This window comes from Ictalurus punctatus, chromosome 11 (assembly GCF_001660625.3).
Source record: "Ictalurus punctatus breed USDA103 chromosome 11, Coco_2.0, whole genome shotgun sequence".
Taxonomy (NCBI): Eukaryota; Metazoa; Chordata; class Actinopteri; order Siluriformes; family Ictaluridae; genus Ictalurus; species Ictalurus punctatus.
This window is the reverse complement of record NC_030426.2, coordinates 5,886,647-5,906,438: the sequence shown is the minus strand read 5'-3', so window position 1 is coordinate 5,906,438 and position 19,792 is coordinate 5,886,647. Positions and strand designations below refer to the sequence as shown.

At 38.4% G+C, this 19,792-nt stretch overlaps 1 protein-coding gene across 7 annotated transcripts in view; it reads right to left on the bottom strand.

The window, feature by feature from the left end:
- nav1b (neuron navigator 1b) overlaps window positions 1–19,792 on the bottom strand; it is a 100,385-nt gene extending 80,593 nt beyond the window's left edge. For 4 of the 7 annotated variants that reach the window (XM_053683731.1, XM_047158656.2, XM_053683734.1 and 1 more), the window contains exons 1-3: window positions 7,649–7,912; window positions 1,343–2,047; window positions 987–1,078 (exon numbers count right to left, since the gene is read on the bottom strand). In XM_053683731.1, coding sequence (XP_053539706.1) covers window positions 987–1,078; window positions 1,343–2,043 — 793 coding nt within the window. In that variant the 5' untranslated portion in view covers window positions 2,044–2,047; window positions 7,649–7,912. Of the gene's footprint in view, window positions 1–986; window positions 1,079–1,342; window positions 2,048–7,648; window positions 7,914–18,218; window positions 18,305–19,352 lie in introns of those variants that run through there. The other 3 variants (XM_053683733.1, XM_053683741.1, XM_053683732.1) reach the window with 2 other exon arrangements.

Genomic DNA, 19,792 nt, shown 5'->3' with positions numbered 1-19,792 from the left:
TTTTTTCTTCAAGCACGACAAGTCTATACCAACAATAACAACAACGACAAACGAAAAGAGTGGAAGTTCTGTGGGTGGAAATGGCTTGTTGATGAGAGACGTCAGACGAAAATGTCCAGACTGGTTAAAGCTGACAGGAAGGATACATTAACTCAAATAACCACTCTTTACAGTTGAGGTGAGCAGAAAAGCATCTTAGAATGCACAAAATAATAAACCTTGTGGTGGACGGTCTACAGCTGCAGAAGACCCCAACGTGTTCCTCTCCAGTTAGCACAGACGGCTCACTAAAACTGGATACTAGATGACTTGAAAAAGACCAGGCAACGTGTAAGCTTTAGAGTCTTTTGTACGTGAAAATCCCAGGAGATCGGCATTTTCTGAAATACTCAAAATACATCAACAACCATGCCATGGTCAGTGTCACTGAGAACAAATATTTCCCCATTCTGATGTTTGATGTGAGCATTAACCAAAGCTCTTGACCTGTATCTACTGTCACATGACTGGCTGAATGGATAATCATATGAATGTGCAGGTCTTCCCATTAAAGTGGCTGGTGAGTGTATTATTAAGCACTATTGCATCATTTATGTTAATTGTGATGAAGGAACATCTGTGAAACACTAAATGTATTGCTGGTATAAATTAAATTCATTTGCTTTCTTTATTTTGCTATAAGGGTTTACAAACCTTTGCACATGATTGAAAGTTCAAGTGATGATAATGGAAAACGGATCAGAAAAAAAACAGACATAGCCAGCTCTAAGCAGTGCAGTCGACTTGAATATGGCAAGGCTCTGAATGTGGAAACAGAGACAAAATAGCATGCTCTCATTGCACCTAGCAATTGCGCAGGCAGTAATTACATCTAATTTTGCCAGCCTGACATTATCCACATTCAAAGTCAAAGGCCTTTAATAATAGGTCACAGAGCAAGTGTAAGATTCTGGTCATGAACTCTGGATGATTTCGGAAAGGCTTACCCAAATCTTCACAGCACACTTCCATGGAATCAGAGGAGCAGTCACTCACATCCTCCAAAGAGGACATGTCTGTATCCTCCTGAACCTGAAGCCTGGGGATCAGAGACATGGACATGGCTTCTAAATAGTACAAAACCTGAAAACACTGGTAGTGACATCATGCAAACATGTTGTCCTTGGCATAAGATACATAGGCATTAAATCAAATCAAATCAAATCAAATAAATGAAAGTTGTTTAAGCTTAACTCATCACAGCCAGTGACCTGATCAACAACTAATACTGTAATATGAATAAATAAATTTAATGATCATTTTAATGTGAGTTGTTGTTTGAGCATTAACTCAGTCATCTTACTTGAATCTGAAAGGTGCCACTGCAGCCATACGAGGTGATTCACTTCCTACAGTTTTCTGTGGTGTACGTTTGCAAGAGTTCATGTCTTTCTCAGTGCTTCCATTTTTAAATTTGATTCTTTGCTTGTTAAAGCCTGGTCGATTACCGGCAGACGATCCCCAAATCAAATTCCCATTGGTTGGTCTGAGACGAGCTTTCCCTGTCTGGATCCCCTGCATCACCATGCAGGAAGATGATGGAGCATCTGCATTATCCAGACTCTTGAACTGTACTTGATTACTTTTCCAGTTTTTGTTGCCATTCCTGGTCAAGTCTCCAAACCTGTCCTGGGACACAGGGACTCTACGGAGGTCCAGCGTGTCTTTGGAACGCACCATATCCCTTTTAGGAACCTGTGGGCTACTGTAGGCAGAACGAGAACCAGTCATGTGGTTAAATGAGGTCTTGAGTGGAGTCGATCTCTGAAGTTGGTACTGAATCCTTGATGAAGCTTCTTTGAGCAGCTCTTTAGAGTTAGCAGTGCTGGAGGTGGAGGAAGGGAAGGAAGCCATTCGTCCACCTGGTTGATATTGAGCAGGTGAACTCAGGAAGGTTTTGCTTGAGCACTTGGTGTTCTGCTTGGAGAAGGTGCTCATGGTCCGGGGCAGAGGGATCCCAGAGCCACTGTGATCCTGAGACACTGGTTTTATTCCAGCACTCATGGTCCTGGTAGAACAGTAAGACAAGATTCAATAACACTTTATTCTACTCAAGAACCACACTGATACATATGTTGGTATCAGAAGGTAATTGTAGGTGACATATTGTAATGCAGCACAGTGGACTACAGGAGAATTCCTATATACATACAGGATCAGTGTTCAAATTATAGGAGAGCTTAAACTACAGAGAGGGGGCTTAGGAAGCTAATCTCTATGAAAAAGCCTTGAGCTAACTTAAAAACAGCAAGAGATTAAGTTGATTGATTGATTTGGTGGTGTATGAAAGTTTGTGAAGGTTTCTATATTTCTGCATAAATATGGCCTAAAACATATTTTTCATTTTCCTCAATAAATAAATGGACCAAGCACGAAATTTTTGTCCCATTTGTCTAATTGTGTTCTCGTTGTCCACTTTTAGGCCTTTTGTGAAAATTTGATGACGTTTTAGGTCATATTTATGCAGAAATATAGAAAATTCACAAACTATCAAGCACCACTGTATCAACCTGTATCTTTTGTAAAAACGTTTTTTTTTTTTTTTCTTAAATGTATAATGGGAGAACAGATCAAATTGCACAAGTCTAATCTTTCCCACATCTCTCTTTTCACTTCTCCAATAAGGCAGAATAAAGTAAACGCATATGTGATGTCATAAGCTGACTTGTTTCTGTCCTGAATTTTCAGATGAAAACTCTAATCAGATTTAGTCAGATTTATGTGAAAATGTCAATCACAAGGCCACAAGCCTCTCTCATCAAGTTCTGTATGGAAATTCTGTATCATCAAATCTGTATGGAATTGGTACAGAGAACAGAACACTGTGGTCTATTTTATCTGCACCAGGGTGGGAAGACACTAGCTTTTTCAGAGTTGTGAAGTTGAATTTTGTTTAGTTTATTATTGCTCAATAGCAGGATTAGTAGGATGTCTTGTTAAGCTTTGGTTGTTGCTTTGGAACAGCTATGCTACTGTGTGTGTGTGTAAGCACATGCAGTTCAGTGTGTGCATGTTTACTTGAAGAGACCCTCCCAAAAGCAATTTGAACACTGAATAGCAGCAGTCATTGGGAAGGTGCTTATGTCTAAAAGTGCTGATAGCAGAGAGGACAAACCAGAATGAAGAAGCTATAACACAACAGCTTGATCAAACTTAACTACTTCAGGTAAATAAGGTCCATTTCCAATATTTTTGGCTTAGTGGTTAGCACGTTCGCCTCACACCTCCAGGATTGGGGGTTTGATTCCCGCCATGGCCCTGTGTGTGCGGAGTTTGCATGTTCTCCCCGTGCTGCGGGGGTTTCCTCCGGGTACTCCGGTTTCCTCCCCCAGTCCAAAGACATGCACGGTAGGCTGATTGACATGTCCAAAGTGTCCGTAGTGTATAAATGGATGTGTGAGTGTGTATGTGATTGTGCCCTGCGATGTATTGGCACCCTGTCCAGGGTGTACCCCGTTTTGTGCCCGATGCTCCCTGGGATAGGCTCCAGGTTCCCCGTGACCCGGAAAAGGATAAGCGTTATAGAAGATGGATGGATGGATGGATTTGCCTCCTTAAATAAATAATCTTTTTTTTTTTTAACTTTAACTTTCAGTCCACAGAAATGTTTTTGTTGCCTTTGACCCTTTTCCATTTCTCTGGGGTATAATATGTACTATAATGTGAGGTTGCACACATATAAAATCTGTCATCCATCACTATGGGGAAAACCAAATACCCACTGTAAAATATAGTGATAGATCATTGATGCTTTTGGGCTCTTTTGCGGTTAGTGGTCCAGGAGTTGTGACGATTGATGGCATCATGAGTTCTCCAGCATAAGTACCAGGATATTTTAGTGTTAATCCTAGCTGTCTTTGTCAGGAGGTTAAGACTTGACTGACGGACAGAGCTTTTAACAAGTTAATGAACCAAGCATGAATGCAATTCAACACAGAAATGCTTAAAGAAGCACAAAATCAATTGTTAAAAGGACCATCTCAGTCTGAATTTAATTCAGTCCACATGCACAAGTTGGAAATGAGTGATTCGGGGCTCCTCTTCAAGGAGGCGTTACAGAATGAGACTCTGTGCATTTTGCATTAGTCTTTGTTTGTTTTTTGAATTCATTGCATCTTCTACTGTATTCATTTTTTACTTATTTTCATGATGGGTTCCAATAATGGAAAGGCCTGTAAGGTGCATAGACAATCTCACAAAACATTCTTTCTTCTGATGTTTCTCCTGAGTGCTCTACTAACTGCCAGTCCCACCTCATCATTAGTTCAACCTGTTCCTCATTAGTTCCGGTGTATATGTGCTCTGTTTTGGTAGTTTGTGTTTACAAAGCCTTGCTAAGGTTTCTCTGCACATTACTGATCCTGTCTAAGGCGTTATTTGCCTTCCAGTTTAGTGCCGTTTTTCTTATTCATTCATTTTCACAATCAGCTTACCTACAGAACACAGGCAATTGCTTAAGACAGCATGGAATGTTTACCAACGTGTCTATATTTTAGCGAATGATATGATCAAAAGTCTCACTGCAATATCACACTGTTCATTAATTTAATGTAAACTATTTTCAGTGGACAGTGCAGCCAGTGTGAAACTCTCCTGTGAATCTCTTGCACATACAGTAGACACCATCCAGAGAAGTCCAGTGAGGCATGGCTTCATGAGATTCTATGGCAGATTCAAATACACTGTGTCTTAATGGGAGCAAAGTTAAACACTCATTGGAGAACAGGCTTTAATTATGTTGTTTTGGATCCCACCCGAACACACGGCTTCTCTGGGGTGAATGTTAGTGTGGGCATGTGGATTTCGCACGGTAGCTGAACCTCGTAACCAACTACCAATCACTGAAACGGTAATGAACAAGCTTGACATCTCAAACTTTAATAGAACCCTGCCAGTCAGATTCACAGAGTGCTCAGCAGACAGTCAGTAGCTAAATCCTTAACAGTTTTACACAACTACACTATTTGGCTAAAGGTTGGTCAACACCTGACCATTGCGCTCATTGCCATAAAGTTCGAAGCACATAATTGTATAGAATGTCATTATATGCTGTAGTTTTACAATATCCCTTCAGCGAAACTAAGGGGTAGAGCCCAAACATGTTCCAGCATGACAATGCCCCGACCTCAACACCACTGAACACCTTTGGGATGAACTGGAGGTGCCCTAGGCTGTCACAACCTACTTCAGTAAAATTGAGCTAGCAACGTCTGGCAGACATTATCAGTTTTGTCAGCTTGATTTTAGAAAAGTCCTTTCAAGCTCTTATGTAATAGAAGAGACTTAAAGAGAATTAAACAGGAGGCAAGACCAACAGATGAAACAAGAACACACTCACATATATATTTCATTAACAGACACATGTTTGCCCTATTTTAAAAATCACCAGGCGTCCCTGCTACACAATCATGTTCAGTGTTTTTTTGTTTTGTTTTGTTTTGTATTCATGCCTGTTGTTCGGATCACACTTGTGGATTGTAGATACAGTAACACCTACAACCGGATTGACTGTAGTTACAAATTAATGCAAAAACTAGTGGTTCTGTTATGCTGTGGGGTTGTGTGTGTGTGTATGTGTATGTGTGTGTGTGGGGGGGGGGGGGGGGGGGGGGGGTTTACTGACATGAGTCTTCCAGTCCCCTTAAAGGGAAGTGTCACAGCAAATCAATATTAAGTGACTGACTGCTGAAACATTTCAGATGGCAGTGGTGTCTTCCAGGGTGACAATGTCCCCATCCCCAGGATTTAGGTGCTCACTGGTATGATTATGATGAAATCATAGTAAATCATTAAACAACTGAGGTAATATCTTTCGGAAGAAAGGTGTCCATCCCTCCAGTACAGTTCCAAAGTCTTATAAAAGCTGCGCAAAAGTGCATTGACACCTGTATGTGTGTGTATTAAGCTGATAAAGGACGTTTGTCTCGAATGTCCGGTTTCTTTGGAAATATTATGACCTACACTAAACCTTTACTTCATCTACCTTAGATGGTTCTACCGAACCAAATTACCACCAACACTTGTGTAGCAATAAGAGAATCTTGTTTCTTATTACTGAAATACACTGCAGAGCACATACACTGTACTGGATTCTCATATTGTAAGCCTTAGTCATCCTGCCTTTTATATTACACCTTTGATTTCCAGAAGACTTTTGTCTTATACAATTGCAGCCTGGAGACTGGCATGGCCTTTGCAAAACATTGTTATTGTTAAAAAGTTTTAATCTGCTGGCAGAGGCAATCAGATTTGTGTAAAAATATACGGTTACTTAGCAGAATCACAGCCGCTGGACCACTATACACAAAACGGACACAAATTATCATTGAATCAGTAAGCTCATGTAACCTCTTCCTGGCAGTTTTTCCACTGTTTCAGACCTTTTGAACTTTTTTAAAAATTATTATTTTTATGGCTCATGCACAGTATGTATTTTTCCATTTACGTGGAAAAACTTAGCTCAACAGCCATCTGTGTGGAAAGTCATTTGGTTTACTCCATGGTGATGGAAGAGAAAGGGATTTATGTGTGCAACAACATAGTTATACCCCTGGGTGATGGGACATGGTCAAGGGTAACATTAGAGTTCCTAAAGACCCTGAGCATCTCAGGAAAAAGGATTGGAGGTTTTAAATATTCCTTAGTAGTACTAATCATCTCTACTACACAGTTTGAGTGAAAAGATGATGATGATGATGATGATGATGATGATTATTATTATAAAAATACCTTCTCAGTAAAAGTAAATAATTTGGTCAATTGTTTAAAAAAAATTTTTTTTTTAATCATATAATTCATCATTTATATTTTATAGTTATTGCTCATTCTCATCGTTCTCATTAAGGGTGCCAATAATTCTGATGGTTGACGGTATATATACACAATAAAAATGTCTGCTGTAAGCAAATATGACAAAATACTAACGATGGAAACATTGACAATGAAATATGAACTATGTTACCTTACACTGTGGGTATCTAAGCTTAAATTCCCACACCAGTCACAAAATGTACCAAAAAAAAAAAACCTCTTCAGACAAAAAAGCTCTCCATTACCCCAGATGACAGGAACAGAAAGCTTTTTAAGGATAGTTTCAGTGAGGAAACCCTGAGGGCTGAGTTAACTCAGTGACCTGACAGGGCTGTCATGTTTCAAGTTTTCAGTTACTGTATCTATCAGGCAGTCGACTAATTAATATCCATTATAAATATATGAGATATTCTGCCTTTAGAATATTCAGTAAATATTGTTCAGAATTTAAAATCTATTTAAAAGTGTTACACAAAAAGATTGTTAAGAATTACAACTCTGACATTGAATAAAGGAAATTCTTCTTTTTCTTCTTCTTTTATGAAAAATCAATCAGCAAGAGAAAGTCTCTAATTAATCAATTGCCTGAAAGAACTAAGTAATATAAATAGGCAGGTGCCTTACTGGCTTCTCATGACAAGGCAATTCTGAACAGTGACTAAGCGGTGTGTGTATGAGAGAGGGAAGGATACAGAGAGCGACAGAGAGAAAGAGAGGAACTGAAACAGTGAGAGATACAGTACATTATTAAACACGAATCAATTCAAAATTAAATTCATTTTGAAAAGCACAATCTCACCTGGAATCTCTGTATGCTTGTTTTTGTCCTTTTGGTTATATCAGTATAATCCTGTAGTAGTCCTGTGTACAATGGCGCATGTCTGTGTTTGCTGTGCCAACTCTTATCCACTGTGGTGAAATAAACCTTTAATACTGTCTAACAAAGCCTCAGAGAGCCACGTGCCGCTATTTCCGTGTGTGCGGGAGGGGAGTAGAGACATCTGGACTGAGGGGACCTCTCTCTCTCTCTTTCTCTCTCTCTCTCTCTCTGTGTGTCTCTGTATCTGTCCTTTAAACTCGGCAAGTCTCACACTGATACACACACACACCAGGCATAAACTCAACTATAGCTGCCACTACACACACATGCACCCACCAATGACTCATATTTCTTGTAGTAATGACATCATGCCAAAACCCTCTGGGTCATTTCCTTCACAGCTTCAGACCACCTTTCATTTTGAGTCACCCCTTCACCATCAAACAGCATGTCCTTGAGATGTATCACTTCCAAAGGCTCAACTAAGCCCTTACAAAAAAAAAAAAAAAAAAGCACACTAGCCCTTCAATGCCTGAAGGATATAGTCTCACAATAGCAAAACCTAACCAACCTTACTAGCCGTTACACAATGGATAACTGATAAGGCTATATAGGAACTATATTGCTTTAATTCACTGTATTAGTGTTGATACAGAGCCATAATAGGAATTCTGAACCAACTTTGACTGACACACTCATTATGCACTACCATGACACTTGGAGTTATAGAATAGGCCTGAAAGAAGGAGGAAGAGAGAACGATGAAGAGATAAGAAAGAGAGCACGGTAAGCTGGGCAATGTGCTTTACATCAGATTTAGCTCACAAAGGTCAGCCAGGACAAGAAATGGAGAGATAACGAGATATGGTGAGTGACGGCTAAAGAAAAAGAGAGACCGAGTCTGCTAGATCAAATTGCAATATGCAGTCTACCAAAGTAATACTTAATCATCCATGTAAACAAACATTCTCACACTCATTTAACCTATGGGCAATGCAACATAGCAAATACACCTACTGACATGTTTTTGGGAGATTTGAGTAACCCAGAGAACTACAGTTGCGGTATTTGATCCCGGACTCGGACTCGAGTCCAATTCTGAACAAACTTGGACTTGTCACATACTCGGGTAAATTTGTACTCAAAATGGACACGGACTCGGCCATTTTGGACCCTGAAATATTTCCGAGTACAGTCGAGTCTGTGTCATGTGTAACATGAAAAGAAATCTATAAAGTAAATAACAACATAAAATTAAGGTAACAAGAAATGAATGAATGTCTCCCTGCCTGACCAGGGGGGTTTCTGTGCACACACACTTGAAACACACACACCTCCTCATCGTGTGAGCACGAATTGAGTTCTCTTTAGCGGATTATTACGCTTGGACGGCCAAATAAATATACACACATCATGTCAAAATGCAGGTCTGGCCGAGTATTCATCCAAACACATTCGGTTATGTCTTAAATGAATGTAAGCAGTTGAGGAAAAATCAGAGGTGTGTCCATACAGTATATTGGATCTGTGCATTAGATCTTAAAGTGACAGCAGTCTAATAAACCTGCTGCTGCCTGTGTCATTAATGTTCATCAAACAACAAAACACACAAAGAGAAAATCACTCACTCACTCATTTGACTGAATAACTTCAGTAAATTTAATAAGAATCACTGTATATGTCACACAGTGGTCTATTTTATTTTACATTTAATTGCTTTATTCGATTTACGTAGTATTTCTTACTTGAATAATACTGATAGACCTACCTGAGAAAACGTATCGTTATCGTGAAATCAGATTGTAGTCATATAACCCACCCCTAAACATTAGCGTTTGGTGATTACAGTCTTGAATTTCACGTAAAATGTGAAATGTACTTCTTAATATATTAAATATCATAAACCCTGCTGATAGGGATTTTTTTTTTTTTACAAGAACAGAGCTGTGTTCAGAAATGAGTTTGTTGTCATTCATAGACATTAAAAGCAGTAATAAGAAGTATGAAGCTTGTTGTTATGACATGCTGCTAAATGTAACTCTACCCTGTACTCTCTCTCTCTCAGCCTATATAACTGTGGGGGAGAGGCATCAAATAATTGAAATGTCAGCTCGAACTGGAGGACACAATATAGTGTGATACAATAACAAAACAGGTTCTTTTGTATTTTCATACGCTTATAATATAATAAACGTTCTGCACATACCTCTATAAAACCATTTTTTGATAGGAAACTAGTTCAGGTGCTGATGACATGGTATTTTTATTACATTTATGTTGCTATTGGTTTGTGGAGGTTAAAATATTAATTTAACAGCTCAGTGTTGACTTTACAATTGCAATTTCCAATCTTTTTTCAATTTAATTACTTTCTGGACTCGCCCAGAATCGACTCGAAATCGGCCATTAAGGACTCGGACTTGAGCCCAACTCAGCCCCTTTTGGACTCTGACTTAATTGGTCTCGACTCGAACTCGACAAAGGTGGACTCAGACCCAACACTACACAGAACCCAAAAGAACATGGGAGAACATGCTAAACTGCACACAGACAGTAAGATTTAACCAGAAACCCTGGAGCTATGATGCAACAACACTACTGTGTTGCCATAGTTTGAAACAACATTCATGAAATTGATGAACATTTGACCACAACTAAATTCAATCAGAGTTGAAATGCAAGACGCATAAGTGAACAAAACTTCATAGTCAATACCCTTTTATTGGTGCTCTGTACATATAAGTCTGGTGTAAACCTCATCAGCAAAGTATGGCATCATCATTAACCCTTGAACAACTGAGACAAGGTTTTAACATGTCTTTCTCTGTCTCTCTCTTCCCAGAGCCAGACATTCCTAATTTGATTCCATCTCCATTCACTTGACAGTCAAGGAGTCTTCACCCTCAGTCTGTAATACAGCTAACACAATTAAAACACGCCGTCTGTCTTTTCCAGAGGAATCTTAGAGACTCATTCCATTATATATATGAACAATGCACAGAGGAGGATGTTTAACATGAGGCTGAAGGAAAGGACTGTTTACCATTATCATTATGAATGTCATGTGAACTGCTGACCTGAGACGAAAGGATGAAGTGATTAATAGCACTGCCCTATGTTTAAGAGTGCAAATGAAATTTATTCCCAGCTTGCCTATGGGTATTTAATTTATACACGTTTAATATTGGCGTCCCGTCAACCAGCCCCCCACCCCCACCCCCCATCTTATAACTGCCTCCCCTCTTCTGGGAAAGCTTTCCACTAGATTTCAAATGCTGCTTGGTGGATTTGTGCTCATTCAGCCAAAAGATCATTAATGAGGTCAAGCAGTGATGTAGGGCGATGAGGCCTGGCTTTAGAGTCAACGTTCTAGTTCATCTCAAAGGTGTTCAGTGGTATTAAGGTCAGGGCTCTTGAGTTCTTTTACACCCATCTTGGCAAACCATGTTTTTATGGACTCCCTTTGGACACAGGAGTATTGTCATAGTTGGACATGATTAGGCCTCTTAATTCCAGTGAAGGAACGTTACAAAGACATTATAGACAATCATGTGTCTCCATGTTTGTAGCAAGAGTTTGTGGAGGTCATGGTCAGACATTCACATACTTTTGGCAATATAGTGTATTTATAAATGTAATGATATACCAAGACGCTGACCAGCATAAAGCAGTTATTGGAGATGAATGAATAGGTGGATATCAGTAGGACACAAGTGGCACCCAATACAACATAGTAAAGATATATCTTTATTATACAATGAACACAAGATCCTTAGATATAGTATACCATGCTTAGCCATTATAACTGAGACTGTGTAGATTTGGCCAAGCTTGTATTGCCCTGTCCTGTCACTACATTATACAAAACACTGCTAACCCAAAGTGCTGCGAATTAAAGACAAATCAGCCAGTCTAATTTCATGAACAATTCATCCTTCTTTATGTTCATTTGTTCCTTAATTGTTTTAGTGCCAAATTGATTAATCCTATGATTGACTTAAGGAGCTAGGGTGAGCTGATGTAGCAGATGTTTGTATAAGCCTTCCTGCCTGTATTTAGACTGAGCGGAAGTCAGAATTTTCTTAATCTCTATTAAGCTGGTTAAGGCCAGATATGTCAAACTGCATGTGTTTTCAGTCCTGCCATTCACTGTAACACGCCCACAGCAGACACCTGCACCAGGAAAACCTTGGGGCTTTTGAAATAAAATAAAAAAAATTAAAAAAAAAAACAAGTAGAACACAGTGATGCCCACAGCATCATTACAGATACCTCTGCCACCAAAAAGATGGTCTCAAATCCCAGAGAAGAAAAGCTATTTCAAACATTTGTGCTTGTTGTGACCTTGACCCTGTTTGGATGAATTCCAAAATGTAATCAGTTCATCTGCTGGCTACAGTGATAATTCCATATAAATCCTACAAACAAACATTCAACCACTAATTTTTTAGATATCCCACTAACGAGAATCGGACAGACACATGTACGGACGGCCCGACATCTTAATGCCGCCATTCTCTAGTGGCGGAGGCATAAAAAACCAAGAAGATTTATATCACTGATTTTCTAGAAGAGAAATATTGGACAATAAAGAACATAGTCAAACACTCAATATGTTATTTTTTAAATATTTGTATTTTGAGACTTGTTAAAAATGCTGTTTTACCTGGTGTGTGAGATAAGCTGAGACCGACATGTCGAGGAAGGAAAAAAAAAAATAGAATAGGAAATGACATAACATGCGCAAGCTAAATTGCCTCAGTAACAGACCTGCACACAGAAAAACACTGCAAGTACAGAAACTTGTTACCTGAGCTGTCCTGTGCACAACATGAAGATCGACCATATAAGCCAACACAAAGCGATGGCACATGTTGGCACACCCACACAACCACATCATAGCTAGCCTGTTAGCCTTTACCACAGCAATACATTTCTAACAGCAGACATGCTCTGACATGCCCGTTATTTTAAGATTAAAAAAAAATTAAATAAGGAGCCTTGTGCTGATGATTGGATCTCACCTGTAAATACAGGAAGGACAATGATTTTGCTTTTAATCGACCAGGATAAAGCGGTTACTGAACATGAATGAATCAAATGAATGTGTATTAACGTATAAGACAATATTCTGAGTTGCCAGTTTATTAGATACATCTTTTGAAGTTTCACACACACTGGAAAGTGTATCAGTTACATTTACTGCAACTCACTGGAAGCAGAGTACTTGAGTAGAGTACTGTAGAGCACTGTAATGAATATTGTTGCTTTCATACAGTAATGGAATGTTGCACTGTATATATTAATAGAAAGGAAAACTGTATTTTTTACAGGATTACATTTTGGCAACAGTATATTCGCGCAAGAAATGCTGCTGCAATTTTGCAGTTATGCTGCTGTTTTAACTCCTTTCCTACCATAGAGAAATCTTAAATACATTTGAAAAGGTCAACAGTCTTAACAAAAGACTCTAGGTAAATGCTTTAATTAAAGCAATGATTTGATTACCATTTTAGCTGTGGCCCTTGATTATTATCTATGTGCAGGATGTACGGATAGTACAGCTCTGTTCCAGTCACCCAGTCTTTAATGAAAAGCTAATTTGTGTGAATAAATTATATTTAAGTAGTCACCACCAGCACTGACTACTGCCTGTTTGAACTATAACACAATTATTTAGCTAGGGTATAACTACACCTACAACGTGGTCCAACAAGGTAGGTTTGTCTCATACAGTGGTCAAAATGATTGGGATTATTAAATTATTCATATAACAGTGATGTACTGAATGTAATTTAATGCCATGTAACATTTATATTATATAAAAACTCATGCTCACTCTTAAGGTTTAATAACCTTCAGCACTCCACATGTTAATGCAACTCCCAAAATGACACCACTGAGCTCTGGGATAGTAATTTCAAACAAAATTCACATTCAGAGGATTAAAGCCCCACACATTCAGTCATAAATCAGATTTTATCTAAACAAACATTTTTGATGTCACATAAACCATAATCTTGGAGAGATAGACCCAGGTGGTCTTTCAGGACATTTGTCACGGGTGGACAAGTAAATGTCACACTTCGACAGTGTATTTACACATTTTTACAGTGACAGCACGTATTACAACGCCTGAGATGAAAACAGTAGTCTGTCAGTAGCCTGGAAACTCAGGGAAACCTTATAATCATGGTGTTTATGCAAGTGACACAGTTTGAATGTGAAACAGAAACAGAATAGCCCTGAAATTAGTGGATGGGAGTGTGGGTGGCTTCTATTCAGAGGCTACTGTAGGTAGGAGGGGAATTAGGTTAATAGCACAAAAAGAGAGCACTCGATAGCGCATAATCTCAAAGAACCAGCTGATATATGTATATAGGAAACTAGTAACTCAGCATTTGCAATATGCAGAGATTAAGCATTGTAAAGAAATGCTGAACTGTGTAGATTTTAAACTAAAAGCATCTAGAAATAATAACCGAGCGAAGGACGTTGTAATTCAAATCTATTCAAGTAGTTGTTTTCATAGTGAGTCACTTGGCATCCAGATTTGTTTGGGATTTTTTTATTTTTTAAATCATCCTAAAAATGCACTTATTAAAGCATACTATTTGATTCTATTCTATTTTACAGCTTCCTGTAAGTCACTCTGATTTGACTTGAAGAAATGCATTGTTGTGATTTTTCTTATCAGATATTAATCACTGCAATGGACTATAGCCTCCCATCCTGGGTGTATTCCCGTCTCTCACCCAGTATTCCTGGGATAGGCTGCAGATCCACCATGACCCCGACCAGGATAAAGCACTTACTGAAAAAAGTCAGGAAAGTATAAAGATATAATGTTCTATAAAGTAGAGATGGTCTTTCAATTAAGTTTGTGTGTATTTGTGTGTCAAACAGCAAACACTGTACATAAATTAACATGCATGGCTATGTAGCAAGTTCCCAAAAGAAAGCGAGAGCCAATAAATATCCCTGATGGCGTCAATATTACAGAGGAGACAGAGTGTCTAGGCAAGGGCATTACTCACAGTGTGGTCAGAGACAGTACGGCCACAACAGCAGCTCTACATTAGGACTTAATAAAATGTTGAATTTGAATTGGTCCAAAGCACTACCTATTTATTTACATGAATATGTTTGCACATTTATATGAATCTTATGTGTACAATGGTACAAAAGGTATGACAAAAGTAATTTGACAAAAGTATTTTTTTTTTTTTTTTTAGAATTTTCAACAAAAAATTATATTGGATGTTTCCCTTAAAGCTTTTCTAAAGGAGAGGTCCTCCTATATGACTCGGTTAATATGAAAGGAATGCTCTTATTAAATAATGTATGACCTTTTAACTAACACAGAATCCTTTTCCTGATTTGAACACTAGCGCTCACTGTTAGTATACATAATGTATAGTTTAGAACTACAACCTGTAATTATAACTTTTTCTTAACAAAACATATGACACCCACTGTATATCACCTTCTTACACTCACCATGACATCATCACATACCTCCCTATGGCAATATATGTTTCCTGGCAACTTTCCACACAGGCGTAGGATATCGTTTGTCTTGGGAAACAACTGCGTGTCAGAAAGCGCATTGTCTAGCACGAATGCTTGAGCGCTGACTGATGATTCACAGACAGTGAATCATATGTTGTCCATGTAGCTCTCAGGGGAAAGGGCTTCTAATGGCTTTCTAGCACAAATTTCACTTTCTGCTCATATCTGAATAAATCTTGATCACACCACATGCTTCTCAGTTGCTATAGCGTTATCATAAGCTCTGAGGGGTTTTTGCAGTCACACGTCAGATGCTGTTTAGTTTGTGGGAAGCAAATAAGACCATTTCACAATAAACTGTAAGGCTTAAAATCTCATTCGCTCTACTCCCTCAAGGGAAATTTTCCCTAAACAGCTGTGCGATTCCTTTCTCACTTTTTGTCTTAGTTGATACCACTGCACAAAAATACTTAAAACATCTACACTAAATAAACTCCGAAATTAAGTTAAATTAATGTAATGATTACAGATTGCATATTATTTGTCCATACTGAGATATCTGTAAGTGCCAAAACTTCCATTTGAGAACAGAAGTCCATGTTGTTAATTGAGACAAATGCACATTGTTCCAGCCTGATTCCAGACCAGTCTCAGCCATCAGGACTATCACACTACTGCCTTGTGACACGCAACAAGGATGCACATGACTGCTTGCTTTGTATACAACAAAGTATTTGGGGATGTTGTATTAGGTCTGGCACAATTAAGACTTATGGCCTTTAAGACTTATTAAGACTTATAAACTGTCATACCAATAATTATGATTAGCAATTTGTCTTTTTATTTAACATGGTGGTGGAGGAGATACCTTACTACCTCACAACCCCAAGGTCCCTGGTACAATCCTGAGCTGGGGTTATCGTATGTGTGTGTGTGGTTTAACAATGACGGCCATATTTGTGTCATTTGTTTTTGGTTATACAGCTGTTTACGGAAACCTCAATATCAAGGGTCAGGACAGTTCTAGCTCCTTGGAACAAAAACTGATCTCTAGAGCACATTACAAGGTACATGAACGTATATAAACATTTTGCACATTCATGTTCCTTAGACTTAGAACTTAAGTCCAAACGTATTGCTGAAGATTGTTCACATTTCCACTTTTAGGGTCAATTTACAGTGGGGGAAATAAGTATTGGACACGTCAACATTATTTTCAGTAAATATATTTCCAATGAGGCTATTCACATGAAATTTTCACCAGACATCAATATTCACTCAAGAAATCTGGAAATATAAAAATTTCACAACATTAAAGTCTATGAATAAAATTATGTGGAATAAAGTGGAATAACATTGGAAAAAAGTATTGAACACACTAAGGAAAAGCAGTTCTCCAAGGCAAGGTAAGGCAAAGAAACAGCTGAAATCTGTAAGTAATTACACCCCCTATCGGTGCAAATTAATATCAGCTGGGTTAGTAAATTGATGGTCTATAAAAAGGCTTTTCGTTACCAAGGTGTCACAAGAAACAACTCATGATGGGTAAAAGTAAAGTAAAGAGCTCTCCCAAGACCTTCGTTACCTTATTGTTGCAAAACATATTGATGGAATCGGATACAGGTGTATTTCAAAACTTCTGAATCTTCCAGTAAGCACCACTGGGGCCGTTATCCACATCACTCCGTCATCAACCGGCCATGCACAGGAGCTCCTCGCAATATTTCTGACCAGGGAGTCAAAGAATAGTCAGAAGAGTAGCCCAAGAGCCAAGGACCGCTCGGAAAGAGCTCCACAAACACTTGGAGACAGCAGGTTTCCTTGCCTTACCTTGCCTTGGAGAACTGCTTCTCCTTAGCGTGTTCAGTACGATTTGTCTGTGTCATTCCACTTTATTACACATGACTTCATTTATGGACTTTAATGTTATGAATTCTTTATATTTAAGGATTTCTTGTGTTAATACTGATGTCTGGTGAAAATTTCATATGAATAACCTCATTGGAAATATATTTACTGAAACAAATGTTGACACATTCAATAATTATTTCCCCGACTGTATAATGGGAAGGGTTTGAGTCTGATTCTTATTTTTTAGGGGGTACCTAGGTACGTATAGTGTGCATGCAGAATATTTCATGTTTGAGACCTCTCTTTTTTTGTGAGGACGAGAACATGCAATTTCTTCTTTTTTTTTTTAAATTCCCCATAATTTCAGGTTGAATATCTTTGGTGGTGGACCTCCATAGTAGCATTCTGCTGTAACAAAAATTGAGTTTCAGATCACACTGGTTACAGAGCTAGGGCTAGTAAAACTCTGGAGGAAAGCCTATGTTATTCGTGCATTTGAGAAATGAACAGATGTACTATAAGCATAACAAATAATAAAAATTAACTGTGTTTTACAGTAATTGTTTGATATTTGATATTGGCAAAAGTGAAGCATGATCCATCACAGGGTTCTTCAAATCTGCCGTTTAGTTCCAACCTCCAAACTCACCTGCCTGTAATTTTCTCATAATCCTGAAGATCTTGGTTTGCTTGTTCAGGTGTGTTTGATTAGGGTTGGAGCTAATCTCTGCGGGACAATGGACCTCGAGAGCCAGATTTTAAGAATCAGCCTGATCTATCATGTTGGTACAGGTGTACAGTTGGTAGGTGTGAATAGATTTGATTCAAATATGGAAGTACAGTGTTCAGTTGAGTATTTTACATATGAACAGCGACATAAACAGAGCTGTGGTCTTGTTTCTCCTGTGATCAAAGCCATAAGTGACTTCTGAGCTGTGGTCACTTATCACATGACAGACAACATCATAGCTCATAGTGTGTATGACACTGTTCATTTAAATTAGGAAAATTAGAAATGGTCAAGCAACCTGTATTGGACCACTTGAGATGGAATGACCCTTCTGTGGTTTCATTCGACCTCCCAAAAACAACCAGGGAGGTGGACTGACTGCACTAAATAGCTCCCAGGTATGAATGAGTGTGTAAATGTGTGCACAGTGCTCTGTGATGGACTATTTACCATTACCATTCCGGGTGTATTCCTGCCTCGTGCACAGTGTTCCCGGGATAGGCTCTGAATCCACTGCAATCCTGACCAGGATAAAACTGTTACTGCAGATAAATGAATAAATTCACCCCTTTTGTTGACCAGTCCTAGAAGATAGGCATAATACTAGTGTAATATGGCACATATTGTACACCTTAAACAAGAACAGCTATTTAGGAACATTGAACATGTGATTCAATAACATTTCTGTCAGCCTTTTTGACTGTAAATATTGCAAAAGGGAGACATGACAGAAAAGCTCTTACTGAAAACCCCCCAAAGAGGTTAATGAACATTAAACAAAACTACTACTATACACGGCCATATTTTTTGCCATCTACAAGTTTTAAAGACTGCGTCTAAGTTACAATATCACTGTTAAACATAGAATTAAATCTCTGCACTCATATCATATACGATCATATTTTAATGCTTTTTACTTTGCCATGAGGTTTGAACCATGAACAACAAAACCTAATACAAATAGTTTATGGTTCAGAGCCCTTGAGAGAGAACAAGTGATTAAGCTCTCATAGTACGTATTAAAACTTGAGCAATATTTTTTCAGCATTAACAGCACGTTCCTTTTGACTACCTGCATATACTTTTATGGAAATATAATTGTAAAATTGAATGGTTGCTGATGTTCAGCTCAAATAATTATGATTAAGCAATTATGTAATAATTGTGACAGGTTTAACCTGTACTAATGTCTACTTCATTTCATAACACAGGTTAGAAGTCCATTTAAAAAGATTTTCAGAACAGAATCTCCAAAACCTGCCAATCTCTCATTTTAGTTTAGTATACTTCAAATCCACATAAACAGTATGGCCTGACATGATGGATAATATCATCATAATATCATGATCATTTTTCCAGCCGTACAGAAGAAGAAAAAAAAAACGAACAGAGAGAAAAGAATAATGTACAATAAGCAAAACAGCCCAGAAGTTAAATGTACTTTCATGTTGTATTGTCTTAATTTTCCATGGAGGATGGCTACTATATAAACAGATAGAATGAATGTATATATTAGCTCATGGTTTACTTGCACATAAAAAGCAATAACTGTGAGTGATCTGCTTTTAGTATGAGTCATTATATACTCACTGAGAAGGGAGGAGCAGCTACAATGCCACGTAAAATGCTGGCACGTGCAAAGGAGTCACAGGTTCCTGACTTCTGCAGCCAGTACAGCCACGATAAGACCAACTGATCTGTTGAATTGAAAAATGATGGGTCTTGTCGGAGTCCAGTCTTCACTGCATTTCAATCATATTTCAACATTATTAGTGGTGTAGGCTGCAACTGTTACAGAGAAAAAGCTTCGACGTCCTTGTCTGTGTCTGATGAAAAGCAACTGGCCTCTTTAAAAATGCTCGTACTGTGCCGACACCGCTGCCTGCATTGAAATACTGATTTTCTTAGCCGGGAAATGGACTCTTTGGCTGCCCTCCAACTCGGATGGATATTTTTACCTGGGCCTGAAACCGAGGCGTATGCTGTCTGAAGTCCATTACATTACATTGTGCAGTAAAAGACAAGGAGAC